General features: G+C 38.9%; 1 protein-coding gene across 1 annotated transcript; it reads left to right on the top strand.

Annotated features, from left to right (window-relative positions):
- The first annotated feature begins 88 nt into the window (after positions 1–88).
- Positions 89–15,804, top strand: LOC129276273 (uncharacterized). Its single transcript, XM_064109411.1, has 13 exons — positions 89–188; positions 3,661–4,767; positions 8,133–8,290; positions 8,930–9,154; positions 9,713–9,853; positions 10,222–10,581; positions 10,724–10,966; positions 11,505–11,855; positions 12,102–12,207; positions 12,997–13,134; positions 14,348–14,446; positions 14,945–15,036; positions 15,597–15,804. Exons 3-13 carry the CDS (start codon positions 8,213–8,215, stop codon positions 15,783–15,785), a joined length of 2,022 nt encoding a protein of 673 aa, XP_063965481.1. The 5' UTR covers positions 89–188; positions 3,661–4,767; positions 8,133–8,212; the 3' UTR covers positions 15,786–15,804.
- The last annotated feature ends 1,037 nt before the right edge of the window (positions 15,805–16,841 follow it).

The following is a 16,841-nucleotide window of genomic DNA, read 5'->3' as shown; positions in this document are numbered from 1 at the left end:
CCCTCTCCCTTCCCCCTCCTCCCTCTCCCCTCTCCCTATTGAAATTGTCCTGGCATCTCCTCTGGAGTGAATATTTGATATCTTTACAGATTATTTTGAAGCAGTCGTTTCGTCAGGCGTCTTTGGAAAGGGTGGGGCCGGTGGCGACATTTCACCTTACACTGAGATAGTTCGTGTTCTGCGACCAGGTGAGTTCCGGTCCCCGTTTTATAAAAAAAACTGGTTAGAATAACAAATGTACACTTTCTATAACAAATTTTTTATCAGCCAATCGGAGTGAATGATTTCAGTAGCTTTTAATTGTTATTGCAAATTTGTTATTATAACAGATTTTATTAAACGGGCCCCAGATGAAGGTCTCACACGCCCAATTGCAACAAGAAGGTAAAAAAGCATTCATTCGGCCGAAACCAAGATTTGTTATTCTATATAACTGATTGACAAAAGTGTATGCAAATGATTCGTCATCTAACACTGATTCTAAAGCCCCGTTTTAATAGACAGTGCCCTGGTAGAGGGCGGGTAGAAAAAGGGTTCCATGACAATTGCTCCGCCGACATCTGCTCCGCCGACAATTGCAACGCAAAATACGACAATTGCTCCGCCGACAATTGCTCCGGACAGTTGCTCCGCCGACATTTGCTCCGTTAACACTTGCTCCGCCGATATTTGCTCCGTCGACACTTGCTCCGCCGATATTTGCTCCGTCGACATCTGCTCCGCCGATATTTGCTCCGCCGACAGTTGCTCCGCCGATAATTGCTCCGCCGACAATTGCTCCGCCGATATTTGCTCCGCCGATAATTGCTCCGCCGATAATTGCTCCGCCGAAAATTGCTCCAATTATACGACATTTGCTTCACGACAATTGCTCCGCAGTCTATTGCTCCGCCGTCATGTGCTCCGATGATACAATTGCATGAACATCTTACAAATTGTTTTGTTGTTGTTTTGTTCTTATTATTTTTATCTATTTATTTCATTCTCCCCTATCATCACAGCTTTCTGCTTAAAAAAAAACAAATTGTTCTCCCTGCCGCCGCCACTGTCTTGACAAATTGTAACGCAGAAGGGGAATGACACACTCCCCATTGGAATTGTGAATCTGGATTTTTGTTCATATATTATTATCATTGGTTTCAATCCGGTCTTGAGCGGGGAGAGAATGGGGGGGGGGGTGCTGGACACAATATCTCTTCCATAGGCGGATCCAGGGGAGGGGCCGAGGCCCCCCCCCCCCATTCTCCCTACCAATGAAAAAAAAAAGAATAAAGGAAAGGAAACTAAATGTCATCCTTGTCTGGCCCCCTCCATTTTTTTTGTTGGCTCATTACGCTACTGGTGAGTTACTATAAGACGAGACTTCGGTTGTATTTTTTTCTATTCTGTGCAATAGCAACAATATAAATATATTTTAATAAATGAATATATGTATGTATCTCTCTCATAACGTATAAACAAATAATGTTGTTTCTAAAAGACAATAATACACATATATATACCAGTAATAATATAGTTACATATTCATGAAACCCAATAACGCATCGCACTGAATTTATAATGCGAGCACGAAGCACGAGATGTTATTAACCTGGAAAGGGGACATTTATACGCATTTTTTTTATTGTAAACATAAAGCATACCTATTGAATTTCATCTGGAGCAAATATCTCCACTTCGGAGCATATTTCGCCAGAGCGATTTTGACGCTAAGAATTTTTTTTTTGTCCCGTCATAATAATTACATGAACACGCGTATTTTTTTTTTCATTTTAATCACCAGGCACGAAATAAAACTTAAACAAATGCCCTCCAAGGAATAAGAATTAAGAATATCTATCCCTCTTTTGTGCTTATCCCTTTTTTCTATTTCTTTCTATGTTATGTATCAGGGGCCGCGGAACCGGGGGCTGGGGGCTTCAGCCCCCCCTTTTTTTTTCCAAAACCGTGTACAAAAACGTAAAAATGACCATATGATTGTGATTTTTAGCATGGTCTGCCCCCACTTTGAAAACCGTTCCGCGGCCCCTGTTTATGTCATGTAATATATCAAATTTACTTTGCAATATATATATTATAATATACACATTTGTAAATTGACGTCTTCATCCTGTGCTACAATTGTTATGCGCATGAAAGTACGAATTAATTTAAATGTCGCAATATCGGAGCAATTTACGGCGGAGCAGATGTCGCCGGAGCAAACATTGACGGAGCAGATATCGGCGGAGCAATTGTCGCCATGCAATATTCGGCGGAGCAGATGTCGGCGGAGCAATTATCGGCGGAGCAAATATCGGCGGAGCAATTGTCGTATAATCGGAGCAGATGTCGGCGGAGCAATTTTCGGCGGAGCAGATGTCGGCGGAGCAAATATCGGCGGAGCATATGTCGACGGAGCAAATATCGGCGGAGCAAGTGTCGACGGAGCAAATATCGGCGGAGCAAGTGTCGACGGAGCAACTGTCGGCGGAGCAACTGTCCGGAGCAATTGTCGGCGGAGCAGTTGTCGTATTTTGCGTAGCAGTTGTCGGCGGAGCAGATGTCGGCGGAGCAGATGTCGGCGGAGCAATTGTCGGGTCACCAGAAAAAGGGGTATGGAATTCCTCAATGAGGCGATAAAACCACAGGTGGTAGCTCCCTTGCTCTGTCTTAACAGACTCACTTAAAAATCCTACCTGGTAAAGTTTCCATGGTAATGAATGCCCCCCTCCCCTCCGAAAAAAGAGAGAGACATAAGGAGAACTAAAGGAAGGAAAAGGGGAAAAGTAAAAGAAAAAAGAAAAAAAAATGAAGGAAAAGAAAGGAAGGGGAGAGGGGAAAGGAAAGGAAAGGAAAGGGGGATAAAGAAAAAGAGAAGGGAAATGAAGAGGGAGAGAAAAACAGGAATAGAGAGAGAAAAGGAGAAAGGAATGGGAGAGGGGAGAGCTTTTCAGACAGACTGCACCCCGATCGCGTCTTAACAGAACATGCGTCCGGGCGTTAGCGGGGTAGAGTTGTTTTTCTACCTCGCTTCCACCCTGGTCTGAGCAGGCCGAAATTTGGAAAAATCCTTCCCGACACTGTCCTGCTTTTCTCCCAGTGGGAGCGTCTTAATAGAAAGGGGGATTTCCTTCGCCCTGCTTTTGTCGGGGTAGGGCAGTCAGAAAATTGTCTGTTAAGACGGGGTATAAGAAGGGCAATCACTGAACTTTGCCCAAAGGGGAAAGAGATTATCACTTTACTCGCGGAAATGGGGAAATTATGACTTTTTAAATATAATCCTCATCAGCATTACGACTATTATAACATTGAGTAGTAGTAGTAACTACTGTACTACTACTACTACTACTGCTGCTGCTGCTGCTGCTGCTGCTGCTGCTGCTGCTGCTACTCCTACTGCTGCTGCTACTACTACACTACTACTACTACTATACTACTACTACTACTACTACTACTACTACTACTACTACTACTACTACTACTACTACTACTCCTACTACTACTACTACTACTACTACTACTACTACTACTACTACTACTACTACTACTACTACTACTACTACTACTACTCCTACTGCTGCTGTTGGTACTACTACTACTTTACTACTATAGGCCTATACTACTTCCACTGATACTATACTCACCATGGTATTTCTATTATTTTTTATTTTACATCAGGTGGCTTCTTCGTAAATTTCATAAGGGAAAGTAACTGGGAATATCGGCGCAAAGACGAACTCAACCAAAGAGAGGTCTACGACAAGCTGTGTGCAGACGGTGTTCTGAGCATGCGCTCACGGGACAAATGCGACTACTACAAGACGTCAACACCATTACCTGGAATGGTATTAGTCGTGGAGAAAATTTGAAATTTCAGATGTTAGATAGGCCATTATAACAATAACTTTGATGATTCAATCAACACAATGTCGTATTATACAGTTCATCCCCCAAAAATGGAAACCGAGCTTTCTTGGTATTTCATAAAAAAAGATGAATTCCTTCACATTATCATAATTTGTTTTCATTGATTTAATTTATTGATTTCTGCAACTTTTTCATTAAAAAATAAACAAGAATATGTAACCGAATTGTTTGATTTGTATATAGAGATATTTGAAAAAGCGTTTCTAATTACAAGCAAAACATTGACCAAAGACCGATCAAAATTATAACGTTTTTTATAACATCAAATCAATCGCTTTGGGTCGGTTTCTTGGTGTGACTATGGCATTATCTGACAGTGAAGAAAACATACATAGCAACAACAGGGCCCCGTCTTACAAAGAGTTACGATTGATCCGATCAATCGCAACTATGGAAAGCCAGCAACATCAACATCTAAAAGACATGTTTGTTCAAAATAAATTTCTAGAAATGACGCATATTCATACATTTTCTGTTTACTTGAAAATGCAGTGTGTTTCTCTATGTTTTCAAAGGACATTGGGCAAATTTCCTAAAGTAAAAATATGCCTGGATTTCCATACACTTGAGATTGATTGGATCAATCGTAATTCTTTGTAAGACGGGCCCTGATATATAAAGAAGCTCCTTCTTACAAAATAGCAACCAATCAGGAATCGATGTGCCTTCTAGAAATCTTGAAGGTTTTCAGAAGAAAGAAGATAAATTAATAATGAGTTATTTTGTAGAACATCCTTTTTTTCCCGCCGCCATATTGTTTAACTCTTGACGGTGCCACCACGATACTTGGAATTGCATTGTTTTTTTATCCTTTTTGATACCTTCCGAAGCTAGGAGTTAATCGCAAAATTGCATAATGTAAGTTGTAGTTCTTTCATGTTCGTTATATGTGTCGCTTCTACATATTCTTATTTTGTTTGCATTTCCATAACAAGAAGGGTAAAATTACTTTCATATATCCCTTTTTATGACTATGATCTTCTTCTTCTTCTGTTACTTATGTATGACGTTATACGGATATTCATCTTCCGATTCTATATGTTGTACATTGAAGTATAGGAGGATGAATATTTCGTTAATAGAGACGATATTGTTAACTTTCCTGTTTCTGTGAGCATGGTGAGTGAGTCAAAATAAAGATCGTAGATGTCTAAGTTTTGCTCATCAAAGTATATAAAACGAAATTTCTATTTTCTCCTCTTTACAAAGTCAGTCTTTCCGCGTACTACATTTGTTGAACGAGAAAGGGTTTCACACGTAGATGTTTCAATTTCTTTTTGTCCACAAGGTTGTGTTTTCCGCCTCTCTTTTTCATATCATGGATAGATAATTATAAAATCTTTACATTATATCACGACCATTTTCATGATTATCAATACTTCCAATCCGTTTAATAATTCAAGAAGATACAAATATAGCGGAGTGAGTTGACACATGGTGTACTGAAATATTTATACAACAAAATTCTGAATGGTGGTAAATTTTAATCTAAAACGGAACCTGCTATTTGTTGTGTAAAATATAATTCACCAGTGAATGATATCTCACTTAATATTTTACCCAGCAGTCAATCAAGTAGTTTATCTTTTTTCTGAAATGTCCATCGATTGATGATATATGAGATAGAAATGATTAGCAGTAATTTACAAATATTCATTTCGTTTTGGTCATGACATGACATCTGACCAAGTAATAATTGAAAGAAAACATGAATGTCGGAAGCAGTCCGTTAATAAATAAAGTGGACGAAGATGAGTAGTCCAATGATATCTATATACCGTATTTCACTATTTGAAAAACTAGTAAGAATAGTTATTTCATTTTTTTTTTGGGGGGGGGGATCGTAACAAATTTGACTAAAATAGTCACATAGTGTTTATATATCTTCCTCACCTTTACTAATTTTGTTCACACTTGGATTGTTTGTTCAGATTGCTGATTTACTGCTTTTAGATTTTTCCTGAAATCATGAGGATTTTGATATTTTCAAGTCAGTAAAATATCGATCGTTGAACTGAACTGAATTTAAGGGAATAAAGAGATAAGTCTTTTCTGATAAAAATAGAAATAATTTCTTTGCTGCTATAGCAACCGTCGTTATACAAAATCTTGTAAGGTTTCACTGTCTGCGTGGTTTTTTTTTAAAGGTGGCCTACATCTCAGGATGTGATGTTGTGGAGCGGACAAACATGGATGAGTGATTAAATGAAGTTATAGGAAGCCGTGTGTAGATAAATCAAGTTTCTACACATACGCACACACACACACACCCGTGCGCGCGCGCACCCCCCCCCACACACACACACACTCTCTCTCTCTCTCTCTCTTTAACAAATTGAAATTAGTGAGGGACGTGCATATTTTGATTATCAAAAAATAAAGCTAAACGTGTGTTTGTCCATCACCACAAATATTTTAACGACTCGTAAATTTTCACCTCTTTTTTTTAAATCAAATTTAGCACCAAATTTATGAATGAAAAGTGTGCTTTTTCCTAATTCCAGCCCCTTAAAATTCAAAGACAATTAACCAGACAAATAGGGCCTATATATTTACAACTTGCCTAGCTATATGTCACTTTCCTCAAAATATGCGATTTTATAGTCCATTATCTTCAACTTTATCCTTACTTCCTTCCGGGTTCACTCTCACAATAGCCAACATCCCCCACACCCACATCAAAGTAAAACTTATGTTGAAATTTTGTAACCTAGTACTGCTAGTATTACTTATTAAACGAAATACTATAAAATACGTTTAAAAATGATTAAGACACTACAGTTATTTAAAAAATTATGGAGCAAAAAAATGTTATTCCTACAGATGACAAATATGACGAAGTGACGGAGGAGAATTAAAAGTTTTAGTGGGTTTTTTTAATGAAATGTATTACCAACAAATCATTATCTGTCACAGATCTTCATTATATTATTTCCAAATTCCAATGTAGATATATATAGTCCCCAATGAATCATAAAAATAACTGGACAAATGAACGAATGAATGCATCAAGTAATCAATTGATTAATTTATTTATTTATTAATGTTTGATTGATTGGTTGGTTGACTGTATTGTATCGTATTTATTTTCCGTCAATTAAAAACATTAAATATTATATATATTTACAATTACAAGAAAATATCAATAAAAATGCGGAGGGATTGCCCTACTCTGCGTTAGGGTCCCTAAATTGATTGATTGATTGATTGATTGATGGATGGATGGATGGATGGAATGACTGATTGAATAGATGAAAGTAAATGCTGAAAATTGAGAAAACTAACTAAATGATTAATCTTAACATCTAAGGGCCTTTAATAAATCATATCAAATTATATAATATTAAAGCATATAATTGCGTATCTAAGCCCTATAAATGCGCAAAGATACTGTGCAATATAAATCTGATTAACAATATTATATCAATGATAAAGAAATTATTTGTTTAGGCAGTATACATAAGTTATCTAATATTTACATTCTTCTAGTAGCATTCTTTTTAACAAGTTGCTAAATATTATTACAAATAATTATTTCATTTGTAATGATTTAAAGGGGAATCCAACCCAAACAAAAACTTGTTTTTATAAGGAAAATAAAAATCAGACAAGTTAATAGGTGAAAATTTGAACAATATTGGACAAACAACAACAAAGTTATGAATTTTTAAAAGTTGTAAACATTGGTAATCACTATACCCATGGAGACTTCAAATTGGCCGCATATGGGATGTCATAGTGATGTAAGGCAAGGACTACTCTTCCATGTACTCCAATACATATTATGGCTAAAATGTCATTTTTCCCAAAAGTTTTATTTCAAATTATATTTTTATTTCATGAGGACATAAAACAATATACTACCTGGATTATATTGAGATTACTGCCCCAGGGGAATGGGTACTTAGGAGAAAACCACAAATCCCTGATAATAAAGTACATGGCCTATGGGAAAGTTGTCTTTGCCCCTTGTCATAATTTACTTACTCAGTTGCCAATTTGAAATCTACATAGTATTAGTGATCTCAATTTTTAAGCAGCTATAACTTTCTTATTGCTTGTCCGATTTCTTTCAAACTTTCACCATTCTGTTTAATTTATTTTTGTCCTTCCCAACACAACATTTTATGGCCAAGGCTGGATTCCCCTTTAATAATGACTGTAGTGAACGAATACACAAATAGTAACCCCCATACCTTTGTCTTACACTTTTGGATAATCAGATAAGATGCTCGTGTTGTCTTTTATGCTAATTATTTGATGCTGAAGTTTTTCGGAGAGAATATTCGCAGTACAACGGAAAATGGAGGATCCAGAAGCCAGGAGGTTGGCGGGAGAGAGGGTGATGAGTATCGCATCAAGTCTTGGATCCATGAGTCAGGTTTGGCGAACAACATTTCATTCAGCTTCTTTTTTTTGTAAGACTTGCACAAAGTACTGCATTGTTGATTAATCATAGTATTAAACCAGTAATATAGGCACTAAAGCAATATTGTTTCTTTGATTTATTCTTTCACAGTAAAACAGATATTCAATAGATATTGATATATAGTAGGTCACTGGGAATGTTAGAACATAAAAGGAGCAATGCAGAAAACATGGGGGGATACTCATTTGGGAGAACGTGGCTTACAGTAACATCTAAACAATATGATGAAGTCTGAAAATGAAAAAATATACGATCACTTTTATTTAACATTATGATGGAAAATTTCTTAGATAATATAAGATAATCTAGTTTAAAAAGGTTGTATATCAGTATGATAATAAAATCACAATAAATGTCACTTTCATCAGGCAACCATTTTCGCCCCATCCCATTTGCGGGTGGGGGAGGAGGGGTGTGACATATTTGAAAACTTAATGTAAGCGGATGAACGAGGCGACAGAGCTGGTCTCACTTTTTTTTTTTGCATTATAAAATTGATAGTTAACGATCTGATGATTTTATTTTTTCATGGGCTACTGTCTGAAATGCCGGTAACGCTTTCTGAGATATTCCTTTTTTCGACTTTTACAGGTGGAAACCTCGGTGCGCGAGGCTATACAAGACTCCAACAAGATGCTATGCTCAGCCACCCCCTTGACACCAAACGGCAAGAGACGTCAGATGATTAAGATGTTGACCCTGACCCTGATGCCTATCATTGTCCTGACAGCCTTGGCCATCTCCGATCTTATCGCTACTTTGAAGAAGAGCGTGGACGCCAGTGAGATCCGAAGGAACGTTCGCTTCAGTCGACAGGTAAGTGGTGACTTTGCATTTCTTGTTGAGTGCCGTTGACAATGATGAGGAATATAGCTGATTGTATAGCTACGTCTGAGGAGCGTGTCATTAGAATGCATCCTCTGGTAACTTGATAGTAAAGAGCCAATGGTGCAAATGTTCTTTCAGTATCAGTGCCCTCCCTAAGCCAAACTTTGATTGCATTGCTAACCCAGAGAAGCACGTCTTATGACCTGCTCGCCCAACAACCATCCAAAACATAATGTTATTATTCCCTTTCTCCGATCTAAAATGCTGAGAGGAGTGCGAGCCTTGCAAGAAGGTAGACGGTCCTATTTGTGTATGTCTTTGGTGTGATTTGGCCAGGGATCGTATACGAACATCCTCCCGTTCATGAGACGGTTGTACATTGGATTGTTGCAACATGCCGGTTGATTGAGACAATTTGTGGAGAAAAGTTTGGATGTCAACGGAATAATAGATGGTTCAGACGAGCTGATGACTCTGATGTCGACCCTGACGATATTCCCGACAAGGTTCATTCAGATACATGCCTTTTTTGTTGTTCTATTTCAGGTTGGCACCCTCGTTCACAGTCTGCAAATGGAGAGGGATATGACCGCTCTCTACATCAGCTCTTTGATGCAACAGAAGACAGCAGCGACCGGACCAGAACGAAAGATCTTCCTTATCAATACCTACCCGCTAACTGACGAAGTAAGGGCTTATTAAACTTATACAAGTGTTGTGGTAGGGTATGTCGGTAAGAGCAGAACTTGGTATGAATCCAAAAATAGCTTGACCATTCGCTTGCCAAAGGACATGAAATCGAAGTAATCCAATGTGAATATTACAATAATTACACTAGTGAAGAGGTTGTGAACATCAAGACAAGCAAAATATGCCTGGACACCATCTGAATTGGGTATACTTGATTAAGTTAATCTTTTACTCAACCTCTTTTCTCACTTTTTGACCATGTATGGCTATAATGAAGCCAAGTTCTTAAGGTTTGTGTAGAAAGTAGCTGGCCTCAAGGGTAAAGTTTTGTACTAGTCACGCTAGTATCGACTCTTTGTCCACAGGTCTTGGAGAGTTTGGACGATTGGCCAGTCAAAGGAACCATGGCCTACCAACAGTTCCAGAACAAAGAAGCCCTGATGTCCTACCTCTTCGAATACCGCCTGACCCTCGACATCCACAACACCACAATCTACGAAGTCATCCACTTCTACACCGACGCAATCCAGCTCTTCATTGATTGGCTCTACGAGAGCGTCGGGAAGTCCGGCGGTCAGGGTCTGTGGGAGACACTGGTGGCCTATCAACTCTTGATCGTGGGGATGGAACAGACTGGTATTGAGCGAACGTTGGGGGCGGTGTTCTACACGCAGGGTGGTTTCAATCGGTTGACGGATTATCGCTGGTACATGGAGAAGATGCAGGTAACAGTATCTGAACAATTTTTAAAAAATGTTATTTACATCATCTGTGAATGACTTCATAAGTTTTACTAAAGAAAAAGACACATTTCAACAAAGTTGTACTAAATGAATATTCTGAACTGGAAATCTATTTTCGATATAGGTCGGTCAGTCGAATATTTGGGCATCGCAGAAGTACTCTCAGCTCGTCCGAATGATACTCGAAGACTCGATCGAGAACTCCGACCACGACTTCCACTTCCAGAACACGATAACGGAGATGCGAGCAATTATATCCTACAACAACGCGACCAGAGAACCATCATGGCAAGAGGGACAATGGTGGTTCGACAACATGACCATCTACATTGATATCCTCAGGGATATCCAGAAGAACATGGCAGAGGTATGAGGATTGAAGGTGTCGGAAGGGTTGATATAATAGAATATTGATTCCTGAAACATGTCAGAGAGTAGTAGGTCCATGGTCCTATTAAAACAAAGTCCCAAAGCGAACAGTCGATGTTTAGAAAATCGAATCACCAAGAACAGTAGTATATCTTTTTCAAAAAGGTTCAGAGATGTTTCCATTATCTCACAAAGATAGATTTCCACTGTTCTGTATAGTGATCACTGAAAGTATACAGACCAGTGATGACCACAAGTAACTTTGCCAGTTAAATGACATAATGAAGGTGATGACGACCTACATTGGATAAATTCGTTCATGAGACAAAATTATATAGATGATCGATGTTGAAACACTTCACTCGAAAGTGGAAGGCAGTGGGTCAACATAAATGATATTTCATGTATGGAGGTCGATCCCATTAAAAAAAGTAAAAGATACAATTGAGAACATAGCACAAACTACAGGCACATTAAAATGGTTTGATGATGTTGGAATTGCCAACTATTATGACTATTTTTTGTTATACATACAGGTAATACTAAATGAACTAAACTCGGCGGTGACCACCGACAACGCTGATCTCGCCGTCAGCATCAGTATCATGGTCCTGGTCGTTTTCCTCTGCGTCATCATCATCAAGGCGGTTGAATCACTCACCTCCAACATGCAGAACTACGTTCTTACGCTGGCTGACCAAACCAAAGCGCTTCACAAAGAGCGGAAGCGGACGGATACGTTGCTTTATCAGATGTTGCCTATTTCGGTTGCCGAGAATCTGAAGCGCAACCAGGTCGTCCACGCCGAAAACTTCGCAGCGGCCACGATTCTGTTTTCGGATATAGTCGGGTTCACTCGGATTTGCTCGGAAAGTTCTCCACTGCAGGTATGTTTCCCATGGGAATTTTTTTATCAACTTAGTACTATGACTGGTTTGTTAGTCTTGTGGATATGTTTCTAGGCTATTTAACGCAACATACACTACTCCGGGCCTCGAATTCTCGTTGGCAAAAGTACATTTCAAAGTGTGATAATAGCATTTCATGTTCCTCTACAAATTACATATCAAACCAACGTCATAGTTCTACAGTTCATATATTAATAATTTCTTCTTTTTTTTCATTTTGAATAGGTGGTGGATATGTTGAACAACGTTTACACAAACTTCGATAGCAGGATAGATACCTACAATGTGTACAAAGTCGAGACGATCGGAGATGCATATATGGTGGTATCAGGTAAAATGTTAATAAATCATACTCTCTTTAAAAAAGAGGTCTTGGAGGGTTCTATGCTTGTCCCGTATTTGAAACCTTTAAATGTTCCCTAAAAGTTTTTAAACTACCTTAAACAGTCACTTTTTAACCTTTTGGGGTTCTTTTTGGAACTTTTTAAGAGTCTTTAGCCTTTAAACTTTTGGGGAAACCTTTTCTCGAGGGTTCCAAATATGGTTTGGTCTACTGATCGGTGACTGGTTAAAACTATTTACATGAAGGGCTACCACGGAAATTCCGTAAGGGCTACACAGGAATGGTGGCAGCCAGGTTATTTCGAAAGGGTGGGGCAAGGCGACCAAATTAAAGTTGACATCATTTGTTGCGCTCCAAATAGCGATTTTAGAGTTGTACTACGCAGACGTCTCTGTCTTGATAGTCTTCTTTCCTCTTCCCTCCTCTCCGTTTTTAATCCTCTTTTTTATCATTACTTGAAAATCATAGGGGTCGATCGCCCCTGACCCCCCTCCCGAACTCAGTATTAAGTTCTGAATGAGAACTCAATTCCTACGCAATTCTTTTTTAGAGTGAGCCAACTTACAGGAACTGCACCCCATGTCTATTTTTTTTTTATTAGGGTGATAAAAAGCAAGCCCTCCTCCAAAAAATTGTAACAATGATAATGATAATAATGGTAATACATACATAGAAATATAACAATAAAATAACTAAATATATAAATGTTGATAATAATCCATTACAAAATACAGACTCTCAGATTCTGATACTTAATATTTCTTTCTTTGACCCAAGGTGTTCCACAGCGTAACGGGAACAAACACGCGAGTGAGATAGCTTTGATGGCCCTGGACCTCCTGAACTGTATCAAAGGTCTTGTGATCCCACATCGTCCTGGTACCAAGATGACTCTAAGGATTGGAATACATACTGGTGAGTCGACTCGGATAATGATGGAAGCGTCACGACGCGTCGTGGTGTAGCGGTTCTGACTCTCGCCTTGTAATCAGAGGGTCGTTTGTTCGAATCCCACAGCGGCCTAGCATCCGTTGGCAGTTCGTCAATCTACACTTTGCCACTCTCCACCCAGGTGTTAAATGGGTACCCGGTAGGGTGCGAAAACCTATGTAAAATACGTAGCAAACGAATCTTAAATTTTTGTTAGAATGCTCCCCAGGGAGTGGAGAAAGTGTATATATCGTGTGCGGGCATAAAAGGATATGACGACCCAGGTGCATTAACAATAATTACGATGTAAAGAGCTTAGAAACGAGGCCATTCAGGAATTAGGCGCTATAAAAATGTAACTGTTATTATCATTATAAATCATTCCGTTGTTTAGCGCTTATCGCATCAGAACGACGTACCTAAGCGCATTGCTGATATCATTACCCCAGTTATTGTCTTCTGACTTGCCGGCGTAAAGTGCATGCACAATCTCCACTCACTGTGGATTACTCCAGCAAAGAGCAGTAACGACATTGAAGTTAGCACCCTACCTGGTACCAATGGATGGAGAGTGGAAGTTAATGAATTGAGCCCTGCCAAAGGACGCTAGTGTCTCCATGGGATTCGAAAACACGACTCTCTGATTATAAGGCGAGAATCAGTATCGCTGCACCATGGCATCACCCATGCTCCCTCGAACGTCTGAAAATAAACGATTGCTTATTGAAAAGAATGATGAGGGCGCTCGACAGCATTCGACATTTTTTTATACCGGACTTTTATTGGTCATCCAAATGTAGATAACAATCATGCTGGACAAGGTCATGATTTCACCAAGAAAGCATCTTGAAACATGACCATTATTATTTGCTTTTACTTGGAATGGTTATGCCAGCGAATGATATCGAGCTATTGGGCGCATTAAAATAATGTAAAACAAAGAGAGAGAGAGAAAAAGACAGATTAAAGGTACCATATCTTGCAGTATATTCATCCAGAAATATCAGGAAATATTACTTTTTCGATTCTGTGCGAAATAGATATATACATATTACCATGGAGCTGTAATAGCTCTATGATATTACGGAAGGAGAAGGTGACATTTACAAGCGCAAATGATTTTAATTCTACATTTCCTCTATATTGTGTTAAAATTGATTTGCTTTATCCAACTGTCTTCTTCTTTCTTATAACGTAGGGCCAGTGGTAGCCGGTATCGTCGGATCCAAAATGCCAAGGTACTGTCTTTTTGGTGAGACCGTCAATATCGCATCAAAGATGGAGTCGAATGGATTACGTAAGTACATCATCCCTAGAAGGTTTCAATCTAAATCCTTTACTAAAACTGACAAAGATTTTAGGTTCACTTATTTTGTTGAATTTTGATTGTTTTTATATCTCAACTTGTCTCTTTTGAAATATTATTTCAATTGAGTATCCAACTCGTAGTGAAGCGAGAGTGAAAAGAGTGAAAAGTTTATCGACCGCAAGGAAAATATGTTACATGAAATACTCTTAGGACTTGATTGAATTAATCTGTACTGGGATGATGGTAAAATGGGTGACGGGTTTCAGATTTCGCATGCAGGGGCTTTAGATTGATCGTTGGTTCATGAACGTAATGCCGCGTTCGTAAATGATATGGAATGATGGGACATGCGGATGTTGCAGAGTTTTCCCCCGATAGGTTACTCAAATTAGGATTTCGCTTTGGCTGTCTATTCTATAGTAAGTTGCCTATTCTTCGAGACGTGAGACGTTATGTAATTGTTTTTTTTTACTCTCGTTCTCTCAGCAAATCGGATTCAGATTAGTGATGATTGTCATCGTATTCTGAAGATCACGGGCGGATACACTATGGTTCGCCGAGGCGAGGTTCTTCTGACGGTGAGTTTTGTAGTTCTTTTTTCCGCTTCCAGGTCATTTCAACAGACTCAAATGAGAAAGAAAGAGAGAGAGGAAGAGAGAGCAGGGGGGGGGGTCAAGGGTGCATGGCATCAGGATATTTTATTTGATAGGGGGCAACAAGACCTACGAGTGACGTCATTTTTTATTAAATGAATAACACGGGTGATATAGAGGTATACGATCAAAAATCCACACCTCTCTGTTGATACTTGCCTTTCTTCTTCCTCTTTTTCTTCTTTTATCTCCTTACTCCTTTATTCATTATTTGAAAAATCATCTAGGAACGGTCGCCCACGCCCCCCCCCCCCCCCCGGAAAGCGACGCCCCTGGGAGCGGGAGTCGTTGCAGTGTATCTTGACATATTAATTAAAAACATTGATATCATTATTTTGCACATATTATTGTGCATAACATTCGGGGTTTTTTTTTGTTGTTAGTTAAAGTAACTCCCGGAAGAACTCGGGACGTTCTAACGGCGCCAAATTTAAGTCATTATACTGCATAATTCATCGTATTTTCTTTTTTCTCTATCTCTTTAGGATAAAGGAACGATGACGACCTATTGGTTGACAGGTCGAGTCGCGATCGCGGGGGCCATCGGATCTTCTAGCTCCAGCGAAGAGAATGTCCAGGACGACCCGCCCGATGGTGACGCCAACAGTGACTGTGATTTGACGCTGAACGTCCCCGAAGACCCTCCACCGCCCATAGGCATCATTGACTACTAAGGGCGATATCGTTCAGGACCCCCTGACATAATGCTTAGCAATTGATTATGATGCTGATTTCTAGGATTGATAGCATTGGTAATTAATTGTGTATGGTCAGTTGTAAAAATCAGTCTCATAATCAACCGCTACGCTTTATGTTACGGGGCACCGGAAATGGGAATTGGAGTATGACGAGGGCGGGAAAATTATTATGCAGTGGGATGATAGAAAGTATTGAGAGTGTTCATTAGATGAGAGGAGGAGGAAAGAGAGAGGAAGGAAGAAAGAATGAAAGTGGAAAGGAGAGAGAGAGGGGGGAATGGGTGAAAGATAAAGGAGTGTGAGGAAACCAGACGGGGAGATTTGGGGAGAGAAAGTGAGAAAGAGAAAGAGATAGAAGAAGGGAAGGAGGGCGGGACATTGATACAGCTAGAACAGGGAACAAAAGGAAGGATAATAAACTTCTGATTTTACGGCGCTTATTCCTTATAATTCTGTAGTTTGAAATTTCTAAATAATGTACCAAAATTGATAAATTGACAATAAATGGGAGGGTTACATTCAACTTACCTTATTACTCATAATTATCTAATATTTTGCATGTCACCAATTTTAATGACAAAGTAGTGGACACTACGTTGTATCGAAGGCCTATGGGGTATTGATTTGATGTAATGTCACAGGAAATATTTTGCTCTCCTCTCTTCTTTTTGTTTAAAAAATTATTACCGCAATCTTGAAAGGATGGAGTATCTGTTAAACACTTCCGTCAACTTACTCGCTCGAAAAATCTCGACCATTTCACTTCACTGATTCCAACCGCACAAGAAAAGATGTTCTTAAAAATATGGTTTATGATATTTGAAAACACACATTCTTCTATATGTCGGTAAAAAATATTTATTTATATATATATATATATAATGTTATGTCATGTATCTCTTGCCATTGTATTTATTATTTGATATTACATATATCTCGTCCTGTATAGTTGTGTCTAACAGCTTAAAATTGTGTTTCGAATTTAAGAATATAATATTTTGAATTGAATGCGATGATAATAATGCGCCATGG

Source organism: Lytechinus pictus, chromosome 14, assembly GCF_037042905.1.
Source record: "Lytechinus pictus isolate F3 Inbred chromosome 14, Lp3.0, whole genome shotgun sequence".
Taxonomy (NCBI): domain Eukaryota; kingdom Metazoa; phylum Echinodermata; class Echinoidea; order Temnopleuroida; family Toxopneustidae; genus Lytechinus; species Lytechinus pictus.
Note: the sequence above shows the minus strand (reverse complement) of the source record. Positions and strands in the feature narration are given on the sequence as shown.

Bases quoted from the DNA above. Each gene is read 5' to 3' on its own strand.
- LOC129276273 (XM_064109411.1), top strand. From the start codon at position 8,213: ATGGAGGATCCAGAAGCCAGGAGGTTGGCGGGAGAGAGGGTGATGAGT. The intron at 8,291-8,929 runs GTTTGGCGAACA...CGACTTTTACAG, and splicing joins GTCTTGGATCCATGAGTCAG to GTGGAAACCTCGGTGCGCGA. The intron at 14,447-14,944 runs GTAAGTACATCA...TCGTTCTCTCAG, and splicing joins GATGGAGTCGAATGGATTAC to CAAATCGGATTCAGATTAGT.